This window comes from Manis pentadactyla, chromosome 4 (assembly GCF_030020395.1).
Source record: "Manis pentadactyla isolate mManPen7 chromosome 4, mManPen7.hap1, whole genome shotgun sequence".
NCBI lineage: Eukaryota > Metazoa > Chordata > Mammalia > Pholidota > Manidae > Manis > Manis pentadactyla.
The window spans coordinates 41022033-41046023 of record NC_080022.1 but is presented as its reverse complement, the minus strand read 5'-3'; the positions used below and the strand labels follow the sequence as shown (position 1 = coordinate 41046023).

Below are 23991 nucleotides of genomic sequence, written 5' to 3'. Positions count from 1 at the left end.
AGGGCTTTGAAGGTGATTTAATCCTGTTTCTCTGACAATATTGGTATTATATCAAAATTAAGACACATGGTTCACTTCCTTCTTCCCATAAACGAGCCTGAGAAAATTGAAGTGAATAGCATGAATGAAGGTCTCTGAGCCTGGCTGTCCTTGTGAATGGCTTTTAATTACTTTATAGTAGGTTTCTACAGTTACCAACTTGAGGCTTCTGAAAGCCTACTTGGGCTTTGGTTCAGATACTAGGTTCCACTGAATCAAAGCAGTCAGCCTGAGGGACATCAGGATGCTTTCTTCCTGTCTTTTCTTTATGGCTTAGGTATTTGTGTATTCTTCCGGATGTACCAGCATCTTTTGGAGTGAAAAGGGCTAGAGAGAAGGGGCGTGCAGGTTCATTTCTTTTCCCCTATCTGATAGTTACTAAGGTGAAGGCAGTAGCTTTTCTGCTATCCAAGAGATGAGTAGTGCTTTAGATGAAATGCTCACACACCTATTTTTGAAATCTGTCTTTTATCTGTTTTATTCACATGTATTGGAAGGGCTCCTTAGGATACTGCATCTAAATATTTTTTACTGTGGCACAGAATCTTAGATAGAATTAAGTTTTTAAGTTACTAATATTAAGCAGAGTGCCTTGTATTAGTTATGCATGCATCACTTTTAGAAAAATAGGCATGCTATTTGAAAGAGGAGACTGTAAGGAATATGGCCAAGCATGCTTACTACACTTAAGTGTGTGTTTAGATTTTTCACTTGCCTGAAATAAGAAGAATAGCTATAGGGATTAAGAGCCTATGAATACCACAAAATAACAGTTTGGTATCTCTCAATAATTATAATCTAAGTTAAATGTGAAAATTATTTGCAGCCTGACTTAAAGGACAGATTTTCACTTGTAATATTTTTTATAGAAAGTAGTATAACTGGTCACTTTATTATTTTTTTAAAGTTTTCTCTTCAAGAATGTACTTTATTTACCTTGATTTTGATAATGAAAAATTATTTTGAGACCAAAGTTTTACTAGGTAAAAGTGGATCAAAAGTTAAAATTAATTGATCTCAGTACCATGATAAATTCTTGTCTAAAGATTCCCATACTTTATTTAGTTGGGAATGGTCTTCATGATATGTTTGGAGACATCACCACTGCTCCCCCAACTGCCACACCCAAAATGAAGAAAGAAATTTGTACTTTCTAAGCTTCCTCCATTTTATCCAAACAGACTGTTTGCTGGTTAGAGCTGAGTCCCTTTTAATCTGTTTTACTTTTTCACCAAGTGAGCTTCCTTCTTTTGCTCTCCCATTTTTCTGTCTTGGCTGTGTTAAGTCAGCTTGCTACCTTCTCGCAGCCCTGTTTTCCTGCATGCACACTTGATCTTATGAGCAGAAACTGTCAGTAACAGCTGTTAACAGTGGAGCAGAAAGGATTGAATACAAACATTAGTGTGTGCAATGCTGATCTGTGATACTGTGTAATGTTTTCAGTTTTTGTTACCCACTGTAGGAAACAAGGGGCTGAATTGACACTGACCTCGAGTGGAATGCCTCTGAGGATTTGGGAAGAGGGAGGGGGCTAGGTTTTCATGTGACTTATCTCTGATATGCTTCAACAGGACTGAAAACGCTCTTCTGCTCACGTAAGGGGGAAAGAAAACATTTCCAAAATTAAGCTTGCAGAATTTGAGGGGTATATTTAGAGTTTTCTTCCTGTGTTTTTCTATTTTTGATTTTACCTTATTTTATAAGGGTTGGAAGTGGGGATGACCTTTACATAATAAGTAGATTGACATATGGGAGGAATGGGCTTCAACAACAATTCACATGGTAAGGGACTGTTTAAAATCTCCCCAACACTGAGACCCATATTGTGACCCATCTGACAACCGGTGAGCTTCTTGGCCATCTCAAGTGTTCAAAAGTAACAGTATACAAACAGCTTTATTCTTGTACTTTTTTATCCCATACAAATCTTAAGAACATTGTACTTACATATCTAAGACAGTTGATTTTTGTCCACATTTAAAATTGCACAAAAAGATGAGAAATATAAATGTAGCTTGCATTTGTCACCTAAGTATCTGCTTTGGCCTAAGTTTCTCACTTTCCTCTGTGCTGCAGGTTAATGGAACTTGAGCTTATGTTTGGGTTATGTCTAGGGCAAAACTTGTCATAAAGATCTGAAGAGAAACTCTGCAGTAGTAGTCTGGAGGAATTTTTAAATGCCATCCTCCCTTTTTCATGTTGCCTTCTTATACCTTCCTCCCCACCTCAAAAATGTATTGCTGCAGAAATCTTTAGCTTTTTCTTTCATATTGTAGAAAAGAGAAGAAAGCAAAAGGAGCTGTGTGTGTGCATGTGTGCACATGTGTGTGACTTCAGAATAAATGGCAGTTACACTTACTACGTCAAAAGAAATAGCTTTATTTTGTAATTCTGAATCCAAGATTGTTTAGGATTCATTCTAGGAATCCAGTCCTGATAGAACCATGTAAGAATTTAAATAATGATGGTTCAAACAAGAAGTGGATCTTAGCACGTTTGATCCAAAGAGTATGGAAAGAGAAATGCTAATATGATTCTTTTTTTACTTAGTGTACATTATTTTATATATTTGATCAATTGGGATTGATAGGTGGTCCTATCAAATAGCTTTTTTGAGCAGATGTGATATTTGCTAGAGCAAATGACCTGTGTATAGATAATCTTGCCATTTTCTCTATGTTGTTTCATTCTGAAATTGACACACACAGTGATTTAAGGGGGAATTAACACCTCGGTAAATGTTCTTTTCCTTAATATTGTTGACTGTTTCTGTTGGCCATTTCATTTGATTTGACAGTGGTACTTAAGGGTTAAGCTCACAAAGCTGATGCAACCCCTCCTTTTTTCAACCAGCAATTTTCATTGGACAGCATTTCCATAGCAACAGTGAGATCAGTGAAACCTGAGTGTTTCATTGATTATTTTTCTCCTCTTATAATCTATTCCCTTTTCACCACATTTTAGTGAGAAAGCATTTTTTTTTTTTTTACAAACAGAGCTTATATTGATTTCTATTCCATAAATAATTAAAAGAGGGTAGGAAAATCTGCCCTTTGTTTAAAAATTGAATGTTTCACTATGTATTTAAAAAGCGACTCAGGATTAGGAGGATGGATAACCATACCAGCTGTAGCTGATGTTCTCAAATATTCTTGCATTGTTTGCTGGTCTTCTAGGGAAAAGAATAATGTGGAGCAGGACCTTAAGGAGAAAGAAGATACTATTAAACAGAGAATAAACGAGGTTCAGGTATGTAAACTATTAAATTCAGTATTCCATTTCTGATTTAGGAGGATTCATTTTAAATGAATAAGGTTATTTACTATGTGATGGTTGTGGTGTTGGTGAGCAGGTCAAAGGAATACCTATTATTTTTAATACAAATATCTATGTTTTGCAAAATGTTTTTCTCTGAATTTTGGCCTGCAAAGAATTCATTGCAATGAGAAAACAGTATTTTTCAGCATAAATTTCTAATTTTAAAAGTATTTTTAAGAGAATATTTACCTGCATATTATATCATTAGAGATAGTTTGAATGATTTATGATATTAAATACTATTACAGCAATAAAATTAAATGAGATCATCATCATAATTATCATCTTTACCACAAAAGTGCAAATTGCTTTTTCACAGATGTGAGATTTTTGTTAGCTAGGAGACCTAATATTTTAAAGTACTATTTCTGATAATACTGGTAAGGTGAGAAATGATATGGAACTATTTAAAATAGCATTTTATAAGTTCCTTAGAAGGCAGGATATCTTAAACTTTGGCATAAAGAGATTTAATTCATGTTCACTAAGTGCTGTGTTAAGGAGCTTCATTTTACAAATAGAAAAGAGTAAAACCTATTTCTGATTGGGAAATGATTCAAAAATATGAAAATTGGACAGTGTTGCATTTAGAGCAGTAAGCAATGCATGTGACCATGTTATTGGGGCACTGTTTCCTGAATGCTATACCAGCACATAGAGGATGTTGGATGTAGAAGCATTGATAGCATTTGCCAGTAAGAGCTAACAGATGGGCATTTCTTAACATGTTACATATATATTGGACTTCCCTGCTTGTCCTGATAGTTTTAAATGGGTGAAAGCTCTAAATCATTACATCCATTGTTTTGTTTTGATGTAGGACATTCACCAGAAATTGTCTGTCAGGTGGGCTATGCTAGGGTGGGGAGAATGATTACTGAGCTATTAAGAAAGAAGCCAGAGAGACTTCTTGTTAGAAGGTGATTCTCTTACTGGATGGCTGCATTTATTGTATGTACTGGAATTTTCCTAAAGGTGGTGCACAAGTCAAGAGATCATCACTAATAATATTTCTCTTGGTGGCAGTGAGATTTGGTGGTGGTAGTGGGTACCTTGATTATATTAGTTTTGTGCAGTTTTTGGCTTAAGAAGTGCAAGAGAGGCATAGACTTTATGCAGTAATTGCTGAAAATAGCTTAAGAATGGAAGATAAAATTATCTACAAAAGTTTTCTCAATCTGGAGAGACATAGTTACTGATACAATATTGGACAGCTTTCAAATTTAGCCAGATAATGTTTCAGTGTACAGAAAGGTTTTTTGTGAAGTCAGTATTTTTTTATTTGTATTCATGTATCTCCCTTTTGGTTTTTCTGTCCTATATCCTTTGAAGATGTGATTTTAAAAGGCTGGCTTGGAATAACACTAAAAATTTACATCGTTCCTGTCAGGGTAAATGGGCTACCATTGAATATTTGATTTCTTGTAATTATAGAAGTTCTATTGTCAGTATCTCTTTGTGATTTGCTTGTCCTTTACTTAGTGGTGATGGTAAGGTATATGTTAAACTGTAAGCTTTGCTAAATCCAAAATATTTGATTGGCACAGGATGTCTAAATCCTTGAATTTTTCTACACAGGGTGCTGTAAATAAAAGGTATCTTAGAGCATAGTTAGTAAGACCAAGTTGTAATGGTTAAACATAAGTGAAAAAGAAAAAAAAAGGTTTGCCTTAGTAGATTCTCCACACATTCTACTCCAATAGAGGTGTCTCTCTATCATCCATGGTAATGAGACATGAGACTAAGAATGACATAGATAATTGACATTTACAAGTAATTAAAACTTTTTATCTAGTGATCATTTTCAATTTTCTAAAGCACAGAACAACTTACCAGGAATGGTAATAAGTAGATTTCATTACCTGTTCAGTTAACTCTGATCTTCCCATTGGTAATGAGAAGCAGATTAGAAATAACTTGGATAATTAAAATCCATTAGTAACTCCAGCACCTAGTATTTATTTTCTAATGTCTCTGGCAAAAAGTAGTTTGCTGGAGGTATTAAAAAGTAGCAGAATCAAACAACTTCACTTCTTCTTTCTGATCACACTTTCTAAAATAGTTGTTAATGAAATGTCAAAATGCAGACATCAGGGGAGAAGTAAGGGAATTGTAACCAACTGTGGGTGTCTACCTAATCCAGACATGGCTTTTCTGAGTGTACTTGGCTTTTCTCTGTGTTCATGTTAGTGATTATACAAGCTCATATTATGATAGAAACCCAAATTTTCTAAGCCTCTTTAGATGTGACCAAAGTGCCAAGAGACTTGTTCTTTTCTATTTTGCAATTATATAGTCATCCTGATTCAGTTAAATTAGAAAATCTACTACATAATTAATTTCCAAGTTTTAGTTTCCTGTCTGTATTCCCACGAACTACCATCTTGAAAACTTTCAGTTCAAGAATTTTTTTCTTGCAAACTAAACAATTAGCTTCGAATTTTATTTCATGAGATGATCACTAATTCATATGAGGTACACTGCCAGCTTATCAGGTTCTATGGAGCAATTAGGCCAAAGTGTTCCAAGGGCAAAAAGCTATAAAAGGCCATTCTATTTAAAATGTTTTTGGTTTGAGCTTTTTTATTGTTAAGGGGAGAAGAACCACATTCTTTCCTACTTTAAACTGCTGACGTATGATTTCATTAAAATTTTTCTTCTGAGTAGTCAACAAATATTAAGGAATTCACCTTCATGTGTATGCTTTCCTCAGTTTTGCATAAAAGTTTATAGGAACAACTTAGTATGAAAATTGAATTCATTTCCTGGTTCTGGCTCTTCTGAGGTTTGTGATCCTAAGTAAATAATTTAACCACTCTGTGCATTAGTTTTCTCTTCTGTAACATGGGATAATAAAATTAATTAATTAATAAAAATACCAAACAGAGTTGCTGTAAGAATAAAATGATGTATGCAGTAAAATGCCTCACAGAGTGATTGGCACCGGGTAAATATTCTGACTGGTACTATGCATTGTTTTGTGCTCTGCTGTCTTCCTCATAACTCTCCCTTCATTGTCAACCTCTTTTCTTCTCTGACTTCTATCTTTACTCAGGGCTATCTGCACACAGGAATCACCAGTTTGAAAACACCTCTTTTTTTTTCCCCCTTCGTTCTGCCACTTTAGCTACCAACCTTTTTTTCTCTATTTTTGTTGCTTTGTGTGGTCATTTGTCCCTTTCCTATTCTTTCAGTAACCCTATTTAGTCTGCTGTTTACCCATACCATTCTGTTTTAATTTTCTCCTCAGGACCAGCAATAATTGTAAAGCCAAATCTATTGGACCTTCCGGTATTGGTTAATGCTTTCTTGGATTGCATTCTCCTAGATACCTGTCTCTGACCCTTTCCTTCTCTTGCCTTTACCAAGGATTGATTGACACCCCCTTCCCATTTTCTCTCCTTTTCTACACTTTTGTCATCCCTATGCTGATGATTCCCAAATATTTATAAGTCTTCAACTCTCCTGAGTGCCAGTCTGACATCTCTAATGAAATGTTTGGTTTTTATCATTTCAAAGTCAATATGTCTAAAATGAGTCTCATTTTGTTGAAAAAAAATGGCTTCAATTTTGAACTTTCCTGTTTCTGTTAGGGTTTTTCCTTCTTACTACTGCCACCTTTGTCACATAACACCTAAAGTTTTAAAGTCAGATTGTAACTGCTTACCCCATCTTCTTCTTGCCTTTCGTCCTAAACCAATTTTAATATCATCACTCTCAGATGTGAAAATCTTTACTGTTGCCCACTGCCACTGGTAGTGATGGAAGATGTCATACCTCATGGGTTTATTGGAGATAGAAAAAAATATCAGATACAAACCTTCCTTTTGTACTACTTATTTTTGGATTGTCTGCCTCTGAACTGTGTGCTATATACATTCTTTTTCTTATTCCCACCCTCAATACCTTTTGTTGTTGCAATCTAGAATGTTCCCTACCTCCCTGCTTATGTGAATTCTACCCATGCCTTAAAAGCCCAGCTCTAATCCCACCTTCTCTGTCCCAGTCTGTCCAGTCTACACCAGTCTTCCCTGAGTTGGAACTCTGAGAGGAGTGTGTATCCACTTATTTGGCATATCTAGTATGTGAACGTATTCTACTAGTTTAGTGCGTATGTTTACAGAGTCCAATATTTTCCAGACCATATTGTGAGCTCCTTAAGCTTAAAAATTATATCTTGGATCATATTTTTCACTATATTTAGTAATATGTTGTTAGACAGAGATAAATTCAAGGAACCTGTTGACAGTAGAAATGAATGAACCTCAATTTTGTATATGAAATTTAAAATAGGGACAAAACACACTAAGAAACCACAGACAGAAAGGACTGGGAGCATAATAGCTATCATGAAGAGTCAGACTTTTCTATATTGTTCATACTACCCTCATGTAAAAGAAGCTACCAATTATTTATACTTTACTAGTAAAGATGCAGTAATTCATTAGTAATTCTCTGTATTTTTTTCATTTTAATTGACTTAGTTGTTTTTTGTTTTCTTAGATGAAGAGAGATGACTTATTTTGGGTTAAAATAAAATTAGATTCATGAGCTCAACATTCTTTTCCTAGCAGTAGTGCTCTTAGAACATGCTGGGAAGCACGTAATTGGAAATTAAGGCAAGCTGTTACGTTTTCTAACACCTAGTTTAATAGACTCCCTTTCTGTTCTTTGACCTAAACATCTTTCTGTACAGTTAATACTTATTTTATCTTAGAAATGCCCCTAGAACTTCCATTTAGATAATTAGGTCAACATAATGAATGTACCTGGTTATTTCTAGTTTGGGATTAGTCTATATAGAGTTTTTTTTTATCAATTAAATAATTAGCATTTTCTGTAAAATATACTTTAAATTCCCCTCATTCTCTTTATTAACTCTTTAGGTATAGGTATAAGCACATGTCTGTATATATACTTTGTTTTTGTTTTTTTTTTAAGTGTTTTATTCATAAATTAGTGGCCTTTTTTGTTTATTTTTCCTCTGTTTTTATGAAACAAATGCAAACATGCATTGCTAATATTTCATAGGTTTAATACTTTTGTTTAATACTTCAGTGTATAACTGACTTAGGGTTCTGGATCTCTTAATATAACTAAGAGTTTTAATGTATTTGTTGAAATTTTATTTCCATTCCCCTCAAAGCACTTCCTGGGGTGTGGAGGGTTGGGAACAAGGTTATCATTTCAGTAACTTGTGTGATTTCTAGAGAACAGGATGTTTTCCTTGAAAATTCTTTTTAAATAAAACCGAGATCCCAGCTCAATGATCCCTTCAATCCTGGATGAGAACTGTGGATGTGGCTTGCTTTGGTATTTTTCTAAAAAAAACCTTGGTACTGTTTCACAGTAGTCTTGTTCACTTCATCCTTTTCGTTCTCTGATTGCTGCTGTCCTCCTTGTTTTTGCTGTTGGTGGCACAGGGAGGCCAGCAGAGCATGAGCATGAGAAGTAGAGCATATGTAGGAAGGCATTGCAGCTGTCTTTAGTCACTCACTTGATGGGATGGCATTTGAAAGTGCTGAGATCGTGTGCTGAATCAGAAGAATTTTCCCAAAAGGGCTACCTTAAGGTTAAGAGAAACTTACCCTACTTTAGTGGAAGACACTGTTTGCTAGGAGAACCTGCCACTGCCCTCCTCACGGGTCGGGAAGGGGTGGTGGATCTGTCACCTTTACACTCTCAGGAGAAGCAAGTCTTTATCAAAATAAAACAGCCAGACATATCTGGTTACTGATGTTGATGTGGAAATTACATTGCAGTGATAGTAGCCTTACAAGTAATTTTGTAGTGAATTTGGATTCTTATTCTTGTTAGGATATATGTTTGTATCTGTTCATTTTGATTTTGTGCATGTTAATAATTTTAAGGCTCCCTACTGAAAAAGAAGACTCTTTTGTGTATGGATTGGTGTGGGAATTTTTTTTTTAGAGAAGATCTTTCATATTTAGAAACAGACATGGGGAAACATTAATTATAATTAATTTTCATATGAATGTCTATTTAGCTTAAAATATATCATTAATGTGAAGTATTTTCTCAGTAACCTTTCCCTTAAGGCCTGTACTTTTTGAGTTACTACGTGGATTTTTACTACAGCTAAGAAGTAAGGCTGGGAAATTTGAGTGAATATGTTTGCTCTTTGGAAGAGAAAAGATCAGAAAAAGTAAATATTGTATTACCTTGTTTATTCCTTTTCCTCTTGCACAAACATATCTTCCAAGGGTGTTTTCAGCAGTTCTTACATAAAAATTCAGTCACATCTGAATATTTTTATATTAGTATGAAACCACCAGAGATATGTGGTACTTTAAAAACTGCAAACTTGACATTCTCTGATTATAAACGTTGTATGGGTAATCTTGTAAAATATAGAAAAGTATAAAAAGGAAAAAACCCCACAATTTCACATTCTAGAAAGAGTCATTGTTAACATTTTACTGTATTTTCTATGAATAGACGTAAGTGGTTTATATTTATTTGTGATCATACTATATGTGCTTTTATATTCAGCTTCTAAAAATTAGTATTGTATCCTAGACATTTTCTTGTATTATATGATTTTTTAAGGTAAATTTTATTTTTCTACTTGAATTTACAGTAAAAGAAGAAACATCAAAATTACATCTAATTATAAAGACTAGATATTATTCAAGATATGAAGTCCAAGATTTTTCTTTGGGGTTTGAGAAAGGGTAGGATATATATAGAATATTTGAGGATGGGAATAGGTAACAAATATTTTTCCTATTCCTACCTCTGAATACTTTTATTTAAAAGGAAAGAGGACAAAACTTCTTAAAAAGTGCTTTTTGAGCCAGCATATCATTATATATATAAAACCTATAGTAATTTTATGACCAAAGTAAGGTATTTACAATGAGTTATATTCCCAAACTAATAAAATAACTTTAGATCTGCAGGTAGCATTCTTTGAAAATGTTTTATAATTGAATTATAAGATATTTTCAGACCACTGTAGTTTTTCAAGCTACTGTGTTAAAATGAAGGTGTAATTCTGCCATCCTAAAGAGTAAGAATAACACATAATTCTGTGTAAAAAAACAAGTATTGTATGAGCCTAAATACACAAGAAAGATATATCACAGTGGCATGCTAAAGCAGTAAAGATTATTTCCATATAGTGGAAACTTTTTAAATGTCAGACTAAGAAAATGTTGAACCAGTGTAGAAATTTAGACATTATTTTAACAAAGAGCATGTATCATAGGTCAGTTTGAGGCTTGTTTTAATATTTAGCTATAGTTTAAATAGAGGGGTGCTTTTCCACTGTATGTTAGAAGACCATAAATACTTCCAATCTGTCACCCTCAGAAATATTGGCATATTTCCCAATAGTTTCTCCCAGATACTAGAATCCTTGTGATAGTTATAAATCATTGTTTAATTAACCATCTAAAATGTGCTAGGTATTATACTAGATTATGGAATTTCAAAAAAAGATGAGACATTGGCTTTGGCCTTCAGCAGTTTATTATTTACAGGTAATTAATACAGTGTAGTAAGTGTGATAATAGAGGTTAGATACAAACTGCTATAAGTACACAGGTAAAGGAAGCTCAAGATGGGTCAGAGGAGGTTAAATTTGGCTGGGCTTTGAAGAAGGTAGTGATAGTGTGGAAGGGCACTCAGGGCAAAGGAAATGGCTATGAAAGGCACAGGGACATTGAAGTATATTGTCTATTGGAGAAAGAAGAGGGTCTATTGAGGCTGGGGTGCAAGTGAAAAATGAGGAAAAGAACATTATAAAAGAGGAAGGAAAATGTAAGACCCAGAATTGAAGGTTCTAATGTGTTTTGGAGACAGTTTTATTATCTTACAGATAAAAGGGAACCATCATGTATTTTTTAAATAGCATAATTAAAAAATCTCCTTTGTAATGTTATTTTTCAAGAAATTTGGACATTGAAATAGGAATAAACAAAGGCAGAAAAGCAAATTGTGAATCAAGGAAGGGACAATGAGAACTAGTGCATAGTTATTGAGAGCCAGTGCCCAGTACATTATCTAAAGTTTTTTTTTATTCTTTTTTTTTTTAGATAATTATTTTTTATTGAAGGGTAGTTGACGCACAGTATTACATTACATTAGTTTCAAGTGTACAACACAGTGATAAAACATTTATATACATAATTCTAGGTTCCAGCTATCACCCTACCAAGCTGTTACAATATCTTGACTATATTCCTTATGCTATACATTATATCCCGGTTACTTATTTATTTTACCATTGGAAGTCTGTCCTTTTTTTTTTTTTGTAAGGGCATCTCTCATATTTATTGATCAAATGGTTGTTAACGACAATAAAATTCTGTATAGGGGAGTCAATGCTCAATGCACAATCATTAATCCACCCCAAGCCTAATTTTCGTCAGTCTCCAATCTTCTGAGGCATAACAAACAAGTTCTTACATGGAGAACAAATTCTTACATAATGAATAAGTTACATAGTGAACAGTACAAGGGCAGTCATCACAGAAACTTTTGGTTTTGCTCATGCATTATGAACTATAAACAGTCAGTTCAAATATGAATACTCATTTGGTTTTTATACTTGATTTATATGTGGATACCACATTTCTACATTATCTAAAGTTTATGTCCATTTTCATTATGGATCAATTAACAGAGTAGGCAAGGTTAAAAATTTAGGCATGAAAAAAACTTAAGCGTGCTAGTAAATTAATGATAAAGTACTAGTGGAGCTCACCATTTTGAATCTACCATCACATAGACTCATGGAACCTTAGCACAAGAAGTCTTTCATGATCATCCATTGTGTTGGCCCTTTCAAAGGAATTTTTTAAAGAAAGCAGCATGGATGTGTGATTAGTTTTGTCAGCCCAAACTCTCATGATCACTATTAAATACTGACAGCTCTGTGTGAACAGTGCATAACAGAGCATTGCCAAGCATGATTGGCTGGAGTCACTTGTGATCTGATCGGTCTCAATGTCAGGCGATGATACACGCTCACATGAAGAGTTCTACAGTAATGCAGTAATAGTTCCCTTAGGGAAATTGTAGTATTTGTTCATATGTATTTAAAGTTTTCAAAAAATAACAGCTTTATTTGAGGTGTAATGCATCTACCATACAATTTCCCAATTTAAAGTGCACAATTCAGGAGGGTAGGAGGATGGGTGATAATAGGTAAAGGGCATGAAGAGGTACAAACTTCCATTATAAAAAAAAAAATTAGTCATGGGGATGAAAATACAGCACAGGATATAGTCAGTAATATTATAATGTCTTTGTAGGATGACAGATGGTAACCACACTTACTGGATCGAGCATTTAGTGATGTGTATAATTGTCAGATCACTATGTTGTACCCCTGAAACCACTAAAATACTGTATTTCAACTATACTTCAATAAAAAAGTAAATGGCAAAAAAAGAAAGAAAATAGCATGGTAGTAGTTGTCTTTTTAGATTAATCAGTTGGTTGAGAAAATATAAGTGAAAAGCAGTCATTAAAAGCATTGTTCAGTGTTTTATTTAATCACAGAAGCATCTACATATATTTGAAAAATAATGGTGCACATGTAAGACATTGAATCTACAGACAGTATGTAGCATAGTGATTAATAGCTCAGACTTTGGAATCAGAACTTAGTTTGAATGCATTGCTTACTAACTGTAACTACGGACAAATTATTTGCCCATCAGTGCCTCAGTTTTCTGTAAAATGTGCATAATCGTAGTACCTACCACATAGATCTGTCATAAGAATTATAAATGAGTTAATACATGTAAAGAGCCTGGAACAGTGTTGAACACATTGTAAGCACTGTTCACAGTGTTTGCCATCATGCCACTGTGTCTTCAAGTTGTGCAACAATTCAGAGACCTGTTTTTCTTTTATTAGATTCTTGTTCTGATAAATGATTATCGGGGTCTTTGAATAGTTTATTATTGAAAAGATATTGTTATTTTTAGAAATTTGTGTTCACTATTTTACTTCATTCCTTTTGAGATCTCTGCCCACCTTCTGCCAACACATGCCTTAGAGTTATCAAATCCCTTCTTACTTCTCACCTGTGGTTCCTAGAGAGATTTAAGTCCTAAAAAAAAATTCTCTATGGAAACCTTTATATAGTATGAATTGAACATCTCTCCTGTGCATCTGCAGTGGTACTGTTATGTACTATTCTTTGGAGAATTAGGAAAATAGTCACTCAAACGATCTTTTGTGGTTCAGAAGATGAACCCTAATAGTCAGAGGATATATAAGTCAGGCCATCTTGGCTGCAACTTTTCATGATGGTAATGACAGTGGCAATGGCTGCTTTCATCTGCTTCCCAAAGTCTCCCTTGTATTTTTTTAATAGACTTTATTTTTTAGAGCAGCAGTTTAGGTTCACAGCAAAATTAAGCAGAAGGTACATATATTTTCCATTGTGTTTTTTAACTCTCTGTAGCCTTTATCATCTAGCATAAGATCTGGCATATAGATGAATAAACAAATACAACATTTTCAAAACATTTGTTTTTTTAAGAAATTCTTTCCTACACTGAGCTCTATATTTTCTTCTATACATTTTAAAGTTTTGTCTTTCACATTTAGGTTTATAATGTACCTGGAATTTATTTTTGTTTGGTGTGATTTAGAGACTTACTTAAATTTTTTTTTCTTTTTACCATATGGGTATGCCCAGCATCATCTACCAAATAGTTCTCTTTTCCTCAAATTTTAATGTCAACTCTTTGTATCATTTTTTTAATATGCCTAGGTCTGTATCTAAATGTTCTTTCCTGTTCCTTTGATCTTTTTGTTTATCTGTATCAACACCAAACTGTCTTCATTATTTTAGCTTTCCAATAATTCATAGTATCTAGTAGGATAAGTCCTTTCATATTTTGCAATGTTGTTAGGGTTTTTTCTTTGCTCTTCCAAATATGTTTTAGAATCAGCTTGTTAGGGTCCTTGGAAAACCTCATTGGGATTTTCATTGGAATGTGTAGATTAATTGGGAGAGACTCAACATCTTTATGATACCAGTCATCATTCACTAAATATTCATGGAGTACCTCTTACGTACTGGGAACTGGGAATATAGGAATAAACAAAGCTCACAAATACCCCTGAACTCATGGGGCTTACATTCTAGTAGAAGGAAATAGAACATAAATAAGATAAATAAATTATATGCTCTATTATTCATAATAGCCAAAAACTGGTAGCACTCTAAGTATCCATCAAATGTATATCCATAAAATGGAATACTACTAAGCAACAAAAAAGAATAAATTACTTATACATGCAAGAACACAGATGAATTTCAAAAATATTAGAAGCCAGATATAATAGCCTATATATTACATGGTTCCATTTATGTGAAATTTCTACAATAAGCAAAAATATAGAGACAGAAAGTAGATCATTGGTTGCCTGGAGCTTGAAATTGGAATAAGGATTGACTACAAAAGTATGAGGGAACTTTTTAGGTGATGGCTGTGTTAAAAAACTGGATTGTGTTGATGGTTACACAATTGTATATATTTATTAAAATGTATTGAGTTGTATACTTATAAGGGGAAGATTTTGTGGTATATAAATTATACCTCAATAAAGTGTTTAAAATGACCATACTATTTTTATGCCAACACAGATGAACCTTAAAACATGCTAAGTCACAAAGAAGCCAGTCACAAAAAAACACATTATATGTTTCCATTTATATAAAATATCCAAAATGGACAAAGCTATAGAGATAGAAAGTACATTGGTGGTAGCCTAGATCAGGAGGGAATAGAGAGAGAGTGACTTCCTAATGGATATGGGTATCTTTTGAAAAAAATTTTTTAAAATTTTGCTATCATTAATGTACGATCACATGAGCAACATTGTAGTTACTAGATTGCCCCCATTATCAAGTCCTCACCACATACCCCATTACAGTCACTGTCCATCAGTGTAGTAAGATGCTATAGAATCACTACTTGTCTTCTCTGTGCTGTACTGCCTTCCCCGTGCCCCCGCCCAACATGCTATGTGTGCTAATCGTAATGCCCCTTATTCCCCTTATCCCTCCCCACCCACCCTCCCTGGTCCCTTTCCCTTTGACAACTGTTAGTCCATTCTTGGGATCTCTGAGTCTGCTGCTGTTTTGTTCTTCAGTTTTTGCTTTGTTGTTATACTCCGTAGATGAGTGAAATCATTTGGTACTTTCTCCGCCTGGCTTATTTCACTGAGCATAATATCCTCTAGCTCCATCCGTGTTGTTGCAAATGTTAGGATTTGTTTTCCTCTTATGGCTGAATAATATTCTATTGTGTATATGTACCACCTCTTCTTTATCCATTCATCTACTAATGGACACTTAAGTTGCTTCCATTTCTTGGCTATGGTAAATAGTGCTGCAATAAACAAAGGGATGCATGTCTTTTTGAAACTGGGCTCCTGTATTCTTAGGGTAAATTCCTAAGAGTGGAATTCCTCGGTCAAATGGTATTTCTATTTTGAGTTTTTTGAGGAACACCCATATTGCTTTCCACAATGGTTGAACCAATTTACATTCCCACCAGCAGTGTAGGAGGGTTTCCCTTTCTCCACATCCTCACCAAAATTTGTTGTGATGTTGGCCATCCTATCTGGTGTGAGATTACCATCTCATTGTGGTTTTAATTTGCATTTCTCTGATGATTAGCGATGTGGAGCATCTTTGCATGTGCCTGTTGGCCATCTGAATTTCTTCTTTGGAGAATTGTCTGTTCATATCCTCTGTCCATTTTTTAATTAGATTATTTGCTTTTTGTTTGTTGAAGTGCATGAACTCTTTGTATATTTTGGATGTCAACCCCTTATTGGATATGTCATTTATGAATATATTCTCCCATACTGTAGGATGCCTTTTTGTTCTACTGATGGTGTCTTTTGGTGTACAGAGATTTTTATTTTAATATAGCCCCACTTGTTCATTTTTGCTCTTGTTTCCCTTTCTCATGGAGATATGTTCATGAAGAAGTTGTTCATCTTTATATTCAAGAGAGTTTTGCCTATGTTTTCTTCTAAGAGTTCTATGGTTTCATGACTTACATTCAGGTCTTTGATCCATTTTGAATTTACTTTTGTGTATAGAGTTAGACAGTAATCCAGTTTCATTCTCTTACATGTAGCTCTCCAGTTTTGCCAACACCAGCTGCTGAAGAGGCTGTCATTTCCCCATTGTATATCCATGGCTCCTTTATCATATATTAATTGACCATATATGCTTGAGTTTATATCTGGGCTCTCTAATCTGTTCCATTAATCTATGGGTCTGTTCTTGTGCCAGTACCAAATTGTCTTGATTACCGTGGCTTTGTAGTAGAGCTTTAAGTCGGGGAGCATAATTCCCCCAGCTTTATTCTTCCTTTTCAGGACTGCTTTGGCTATACGGGGCCTTTTATGGTTCCATATGAATTTTAGAACAATTTGCTCTAGTTCGTTGAAGAATGCTATCGGTATGTTGGTATTTGCAAAGGTATTGCATTGCATCTGTAGATTGTTTTAGGCAGGATGGCCATTTTGACAATATTAATTCTTCCTATCCATGAGCACGGGATGTGTTTCCATTTATTGGTGTCTTCTTTAATATTTCTCATTTTTCTCTTCTAGTTTTCAGGGTATAGGTCTTTCACTTCCTTGGTTAGGTTTATTCCTAGGTATTTTTTTTTATTCTTTTTGATGCAATTGTGAGTGGAATTCCTGATTTCTGCTAGTTTATCGTTAGTGTATAGGAATGCAACAGATTTCTGTGTATTAATTTTGTATCCTGCAACTTTGCTGAATTCAGATATTAGATCTAGTAGTTTTGGAGTGGAGTCTTTAGGATTTTTTATGTACAATATCATGTCATCTGCAAATAGTGACAGTTTGACTTCTTCCTTGCCAATCTGGATGCCTTTTATTTCTTTGTGTTGTCTGATTGCCATGGCTAGGATGTCCAGTACTATGTTGAATAAAAGTGGGGAGAGTGGGCATCCTTGTCTTGTTCCCAATCTTAGAGGAAAAGCTTTCAGCTTCTCACTGTTAGTATGATGTTGGCTGTGGGTTTGTCATATATGGCCTTTATTATGTTGAGGTACTTGCCCTCTATAACCATTTAGTTGAGAGTTTTTATCATGAATGGATGTTTAATTTTGTTGAATGCTTTTTCATCATCTATGGAGATGATCATGTGGTTTTTATGATTCTTTTTGTTGATGTGGTGGATGATGTTGATGGATTTTCAAATGTTGTACCATCCTTGCATCCCTGAGATGAATCCTACTTGATCACGGTGTATGATCCTCTTGATGTATTTTGAATTCGGTTTGCTAATATTTTGTTGAGTATTTTTGCATCTATGTTCATCAGAGACATTGGTCTGTAGTGTTCTTTTTTTGTGGTGTATTTGCCTGGTTTAAGTATTAGAGTGATGCTGGCTTCATAGAATGAGTTGGTAAGTATTTCCTCCTCTTCTATTTTTTGGAAAACTTTAAGGAGAATAGGTATTCCTTCTTCTCTAAATATCTGATAAAATTCAGTGGTGAATCAATCTGGGATGGAAGTTTTATTCTTGGGTAGTTCTTTGATTACTGATTCAATTTCATTGCTGGTAATTGGTATGTTTAGATTTTCTGTTTCTTTCTGGGTCAGTCTTGGAAGGTTGTATTTTTCTAGAAAGTTGTCCATTTCTTCTAGGTTATCCAGTTTGTTAGCATATAGATGTTCATAGTATTCTCTAATAATTCTAATTTGTATTCTGTGGTGTCCATCGTGATTAGTCCTTTCTCATTTCTGATTCTGCTTATGTGTGTAGATTCTCTTTTTTTCTTAATAAGTCTAGCTAGGGGTTTATCTATTTTGTTTATTTTCTCAAAGAACCAGCTCTTGGTTTCATTGATTTTTTTTCTATTGTTTTATTCTTCTCAATTTTATTTATTTCTTTTCTGATCTTTATTATGTCCCTCCTTCTGCTGACTTTGGGCCTCATTTGTTCTTCTTTTTCCAATTTCAACAGTTGTGAATTTAGACTATTCATTTGGGATTGTTCTTCCTTCTTTAAATAGGCCTGGGTTGCTATATACTTTCCTCTAAGAACTGCCTTCGCAGCATTCCACAGAAGTTGGGGCATTGTGCTGTTGTTTTCATTTGTCTCCATATATTGCTTGATCTCTTTTAATTTGGTCACTGATCCGTTGATTAGTTAGGAGCAAGTTTTTAATCCTCCATGTGTTTGTGAGCCTTTTTATTTTCTTTGTACAATTTATTTCTAGTTTTATACCTTTGTGGTCTGAGAAGTTGGTCGGTAGAATTTCAATCTTTTTGAATTTACTGAGGCTCTTTAAGTGGCCTAGTGTGTGGTCTTTTCTGGAAAATATTCCATGTGCACTTGAGAAGAATGTGTATACTGCTGCTTTTGGGTGTAGAGTTCTGTAGATGTATTTTTGGTCCATCTGTTGTAATGTGTTGTTCAGTGCCTCTGTGTCCTTACTTATTTTCCGTCTGGTTGATCTGTCCTTCAAAGTGAGTGGTGTGTTTAGTTCTCCTAAAATGAATGCCTTGCATTCTATTTCCTCCTTGAATTCTGTTATTTGTTTCACATTTGTGGGTGCTCCTTTGTTTGGTGCATAGATATTTACAATGGTTATATCCCTCTTGTTGGACTGACCCCTTTATGATTATGTAATGTCCTTCTTTGTCTCTTGTTACTTTCTTTGTTTTGAATTCTATTTTGTCTGATACAAGTACTGTAACACCTGTTATTTTCTCCCTATTGTTTGCATGAAGTATCTTTTTCCGTCCCTTCACTTTTAGTCTGTGTATGTCTTTAGGTTTGAAGTGAGTTTCTTGTAGGGAGCATATAGATGGGTCTTGATTTTTTTAACATTCTGTTACTCTGTATCTTTTGATTTGTGCTTTCAGCCATTTACATTTAGGGAGATTTTCGATAGATATGTACTTATTGCCATTGCAGGCTTTGGATTCGTGGTTACCAAATGTTCAAGGGCAGCTTCTTTACTAATAGTCTAACTTAACTCACTTCTTATGCTATTATAATCACAGTCTGATGATTCTTTATTTCTCTCCCTTCTTTTTCTTCCTCCTCCACTCTTTATATGCTAGGTGTTTTACTCTCTACTCTTTGTGTTTCCCTTGACTGATTTTGTGGATAGCTGATTTTATTTTGCATTTAGCTAGTATTTGGTTGTCCTTCTTTCTTTGCTGTTATTTTATTTTCTCTGGTGACATCTGTTTAGCCTTAGGTACTTCCATCTAGAGCAGTTCCTTTAAACTACGTTGTAGAGGTGGTTTGTGGGAGGTAAATTACCTCAATTTTTGCTTGTCGGGGAATTGTTTAATCCCTCCTTCAAATTTAAATGATAATCTTGCTGGATACAGTATTGGTTTGAGGCCCTTCTGTTTCATTGCACTGAATATATCATGCCATTCCCTTCTGGCATGTCAGGTTTCTGCTAAGAAGTCTGATGATAGCCTGATGGGTTTTCCTTTGTAGGTGATCATTTTTCCCTCTCTGGTTGCTTGTAATACCCTGTCCTTGCTTTGATCTTTGCCATTTTAATTATTATATGTCTTAGTGTTGTCCTCCTTGGGTCCCTTGTGTTGGGAGATCTGCGGACTTCCATGGCCTGAGAGACTATTTCCTTCCCAGACTGGGGACGTTTTCAGCAATTATTTCTTCAAAGACAGTTTCTGTCCCTTCTTCTCTCTCTTCTTCTTCTGGTACTCCTATAATGCAAATATTGTTCCGTTTGAATTGGTCACACAGTTCTCTTAATATTCTTTCATTCCTAGAGATCTCTCTCTGCCTTAGCTTCTCAGTATTCCTGTTCTCTGATTTCTATTCCATTAACAATCTCTTCCCCCTCATCCAGTCTGCTCTTAAATCCTTCCATGGTTGTTTCATTTCTGTTATCTCCCTTCTGAATTCATCCCTTAGCCCTTGAATATTACTCTGTAGCTCCATCAGATGCTTATGACTTTTTTTTTGAATTATTTTTCAGGAAGATTGGTGATTTCAGGCTCACCAAGCCCTCTCTCTGATGTTTGAGGGATTTTGGACTGAACAAGGTTCTTCTGCCTTTTCATGGCGATGGGAGTGGTTGCCAGCAAGTGGTGTGTGTGTCAGCTGGGAGAACAAAGTCCCTTCCTGCTTGCTGGTTGCCTTGCCTGTCTCCGCTGTCTGTGCCAGTTAACTGCATTACAGAGAGCAACCTCTGGGTTAATTACCTGAGCTGATGTGGGTGGGGCGGCCTTCGAGATGGCCCAGGGCACTGGCGTGGGTTGCAGGCCAGCAGTGTGTGTTCTGCTGCAAGAGTAAAGCCTTTTGTGCCCCCTGGTCTCCATGCCCATCTCTGCTGCCTTTGCCCATCAACCATGCTCAGAAAGCAGCCTCTGGGTTAATCCCCTGAGCTGCCCTGGTTAGGGGGTCCTTGGGATGGCCTAAGGCAGTGGTGGGGGTTGTGGGTAAGTAGTGCATGTTCTGCCATGAGAACAGAGCCCCTTTGTGCCTTCTGGACTCTGTGCCGGTCTCTGCTGTCTGTGCCCGTCAGCCACATGCAGGGAGCAGCCTCTAGGTCTGGGCTGGTCAGCCGGGCACAGGGAAAAGCCTCTGTGCTAAGCTGTGTGGTTGCTGTAGGTGGGGTTGCTCCCTGGGTGTTCCACAGCAATGGCGAGTCAGCTGGTTTTCTTGCAGTGCCAGCGGTGGGGAAGGAATAGCAGGCTGCTTATTGCCATGAAGAGCTTCGGAGCTGTGTTGCCACGCAGGGGGTTAAGGTGCCTGATGTTCCTTAAAGTTCCCAGCCTGCTGGGCTGAGCGTGCCAAGACGATTTTGTCCATTTGTTAAACCCTTGTCCCTTTAAGACTTTTAAAGTGCCTCCATTTCTTTTGTCCCAGGGCATCTGGCTGTAGGGACCTATTTGCAGTCTCAATCTTGGACCTTGCTTTTCCACTCTTCCAATATCCAGTGCACCATGCAATGTGTGTCTGTGCTCCTGGGGCAGACCACCAGGGCTGGTTATTTAGCAGTCCTGTGCTTCCATTCCCTCCCCACTCTAATTCCCTTCCTCCTGCTGGTGAGCTGGGGTTGGGGGAGTGCTTAGGTCCCACCGGGTCACAGCTTTGTATCCTACCCTTTTCTGTGAGATGTTGGGCTCTTGCAGATGTATACTGTATCTTCCAGTCACTCTTTATTTTCAAAGTATATATGGTATTGGGAGGAGATTTCTTCTGCCACGCTACTCACGCTGCCATCTTGAGAATCTGATATGGGTTTCTTTTTAAGGTGATGAAACTGTTCTAAAATTATACAACTCTGTAAATATATTAAAAACCATCCAATTGTACACTTTAAATGGGTGAGTTGTTTCACATGTAAATTATCTCATGCTGTTCTAGAAAATAAAATTATATGCTATACATGAAGAATTAGGGGAGGGAGGTGGTGGTGAGGAAGGCCTCACTGAGAAGCTAACAGTTGAATGAATACTTGAAAAGAAAAAATTGAGTCATGTGAATACCTGGAGGAAGAACTTTCTGGGAAGAGGGAATAATCAGTGGAAGAACCTGAGATGGGAGTATATCTGGCAAGTTGGAGGAACATCAGTGAGGCCAGCAAGGGAGAGAGTAGAAGGAAATAAAGTTGGGAAATGGACTCATATAGGGTTTGTAAGGACTTTGGTTTCCACATTAAGGGAGATGAGTCATGCAGAGTTTTGAGTTCGAGTCATGACATCATCTGACAGGTTTTTTTCAGAGGCTAGCTACTGTGCTGAAAATAAACTGAAAGGTAGCCTGGGTAGACTCAGGGAAACAGCTAGAAGGCAGCAATCCACAAGAAAGAGAAAAGTGACTTGGACCAAGGTTGAAGAAAAATGTGGTCAGTTTTCAAATATATTTTGAAGGACAAAATAAGATCTCTAAACAGATTAGAGATGAGATGTGAGAGAAAGTGTCAAAGAAGATACCATATTTTTTGGCCAGAGAAACTGAGAGGGGGAAGTTTGAGGATAAAGCAGATTTGGGGGAGTGGGAGAAGTGCTAGGAGTTCTGTTTCTGATGTGCTAGAGAAGCCTCTCAGATATCCAAGAACAGATTTGAGTAAGCAATTTGAATTTCTAAATCTGGAGTCTAGGAAGAAGTCCTCAAGTAAAGATTGTATTTAAAGCCACAAGTTATCCAATCCACCAACACAATAAACTTATAAGACCAGCCTTTATTTTTCCTTAAGAGATGCTTTTCAAAATTGTTAACTTAACCTTCCCCTTCCTCCAAAGAGAAAAAAATGTTCATTTTCTTGTATTTCAGGATCTTCAAGATGAAGTTCAAAGGGAGACTGCTAATCTGCAAAAACTACAGGCCCAGAAACAGCAAGTACAGGAGCTCCTTGATGGACTGGATGAGCAGAAATCCCAGCTGGAGAAGCAGCTCAGGGACGTCAGAAAGAAATGTGCTGAGGAGGCCCAGCTGGTAAAGCCTGGCTGTTTAGTGCTGCCTGTGTCTCTGTGTTAGTGCTTTTCCTGGCTTAGGTTGGAACATGATCTGCTTGTTGTTGATATTGGTTAAAGGCAATCTAATCAATAGCTTGGGCATATGAAGGAGATGAAGCACAGTGCATCCAGAAGTTAGGGGCCTATTTCAGGGAAAATAGGACATGGAATGTACTTTTTAACAAATTTCAGTTGGAGATATGTTACCTATGCCTTCAGCTCTGCTCTGTCTATCCCTTAATTGTTCTTTTCTACCGAAAATACACATTGAAACACAAAATAGTAAACCAAAATAAATATATTGCATTGTAACATTTTAATTACATGTCTCTTTTTAATCCCCCTTTCTTCTCATTTGCCTCCACATCATAGATCTCATCCCTGAAAGCTGAGTTAACTAGTCAGGAATCACAGATCTCCACTTGCGAAGAAGAGCTGGCCAAAGCTAGGGAAGAGCTGAGTCGCCTGCAGCAGGAGACAGTAGAGTTGGAGGAGAGCGTGGAGTCCGGGAAGGCTCAGCTGGGGCCGCTCCAGCAGCACCTGCAGGATTCACAGCAGGAAGTCAGTTCAGTAAGTCTTCGCAGCAGCAAGAAATAGACCCAAGTGGGCCCACATCTATCCTCATAGTAAATAATACTTTCTCAACTTCTCCTTCTCTCTCTGCCTAGTTTATTATTCATTTTGCAGCCATTTCATACAGATAGATCTCTTGTGATATAAGTTAAAACTATACTACACCTTGTACATCTGATAATTATCATTGGAGTTGTGGTTAAGATTGTGAGCTTTGTAGTTACATAGTTGAGGTGTAGTTGCTGGCTCTGCCACTTACTGCCTGAATCATCTTAATAGCAGATTCCTCATTTTTAAAATTGGAGAATGAATAGTACTGTACTTGTAGGGCTGCTGTGCTGAGTAAATGAGGCAAAACCTGTGAGACATTTTAATGGAGTGTTTGATACATAAACGCTGGAGATGTGTTACTTATTTTTATACCAGTGTCTTCCCTTTTGTGATTCTAATCTTAAAATCAGCTTTGCTCATTTGGAAACCTTTATTGTTTTAATTAGGGAATTGTTGTTTGTATAGACAGATGTGCAGTGTTGTGGGTCCAGAGTATAGATCCTTTGCTTT

The 23991-nt window shown here is 36.1% G+C and overlaps 1 protein-coding gene across 4 annotated transcripts in view; it reads left to right on the top strand.

Annotated features, from left to right (window-relative positions):
• Positions 1 to 23991, top strand: part of EPS15 (epidermal growth factor receptor pathway substrate 15) — a 161210-nt gene that overhangs the window by 91753 nt on the left and 45466 nt on the right. For all 4 annotated transcript variants that reach the window (XM_057500206.1, XM_057500205.1, XM_057500204.1 and 1 more), the window contains 3 exons: positions 3216 to 3288; positions 22676 to 22837; positions 23230 to 23427. In XM_057500206.1, coding sequence (XP_057356189.1) covers positions 3216 to 3288; positions 22676 to 22837; positions 23230 to 23427 — 433 coding nt within the window. The remainder of the gene's footprint in view (positions 1 to 3215; positions 3289 to 22675; positions 22838 to 23229; positions 23428 to 23991) is intronic.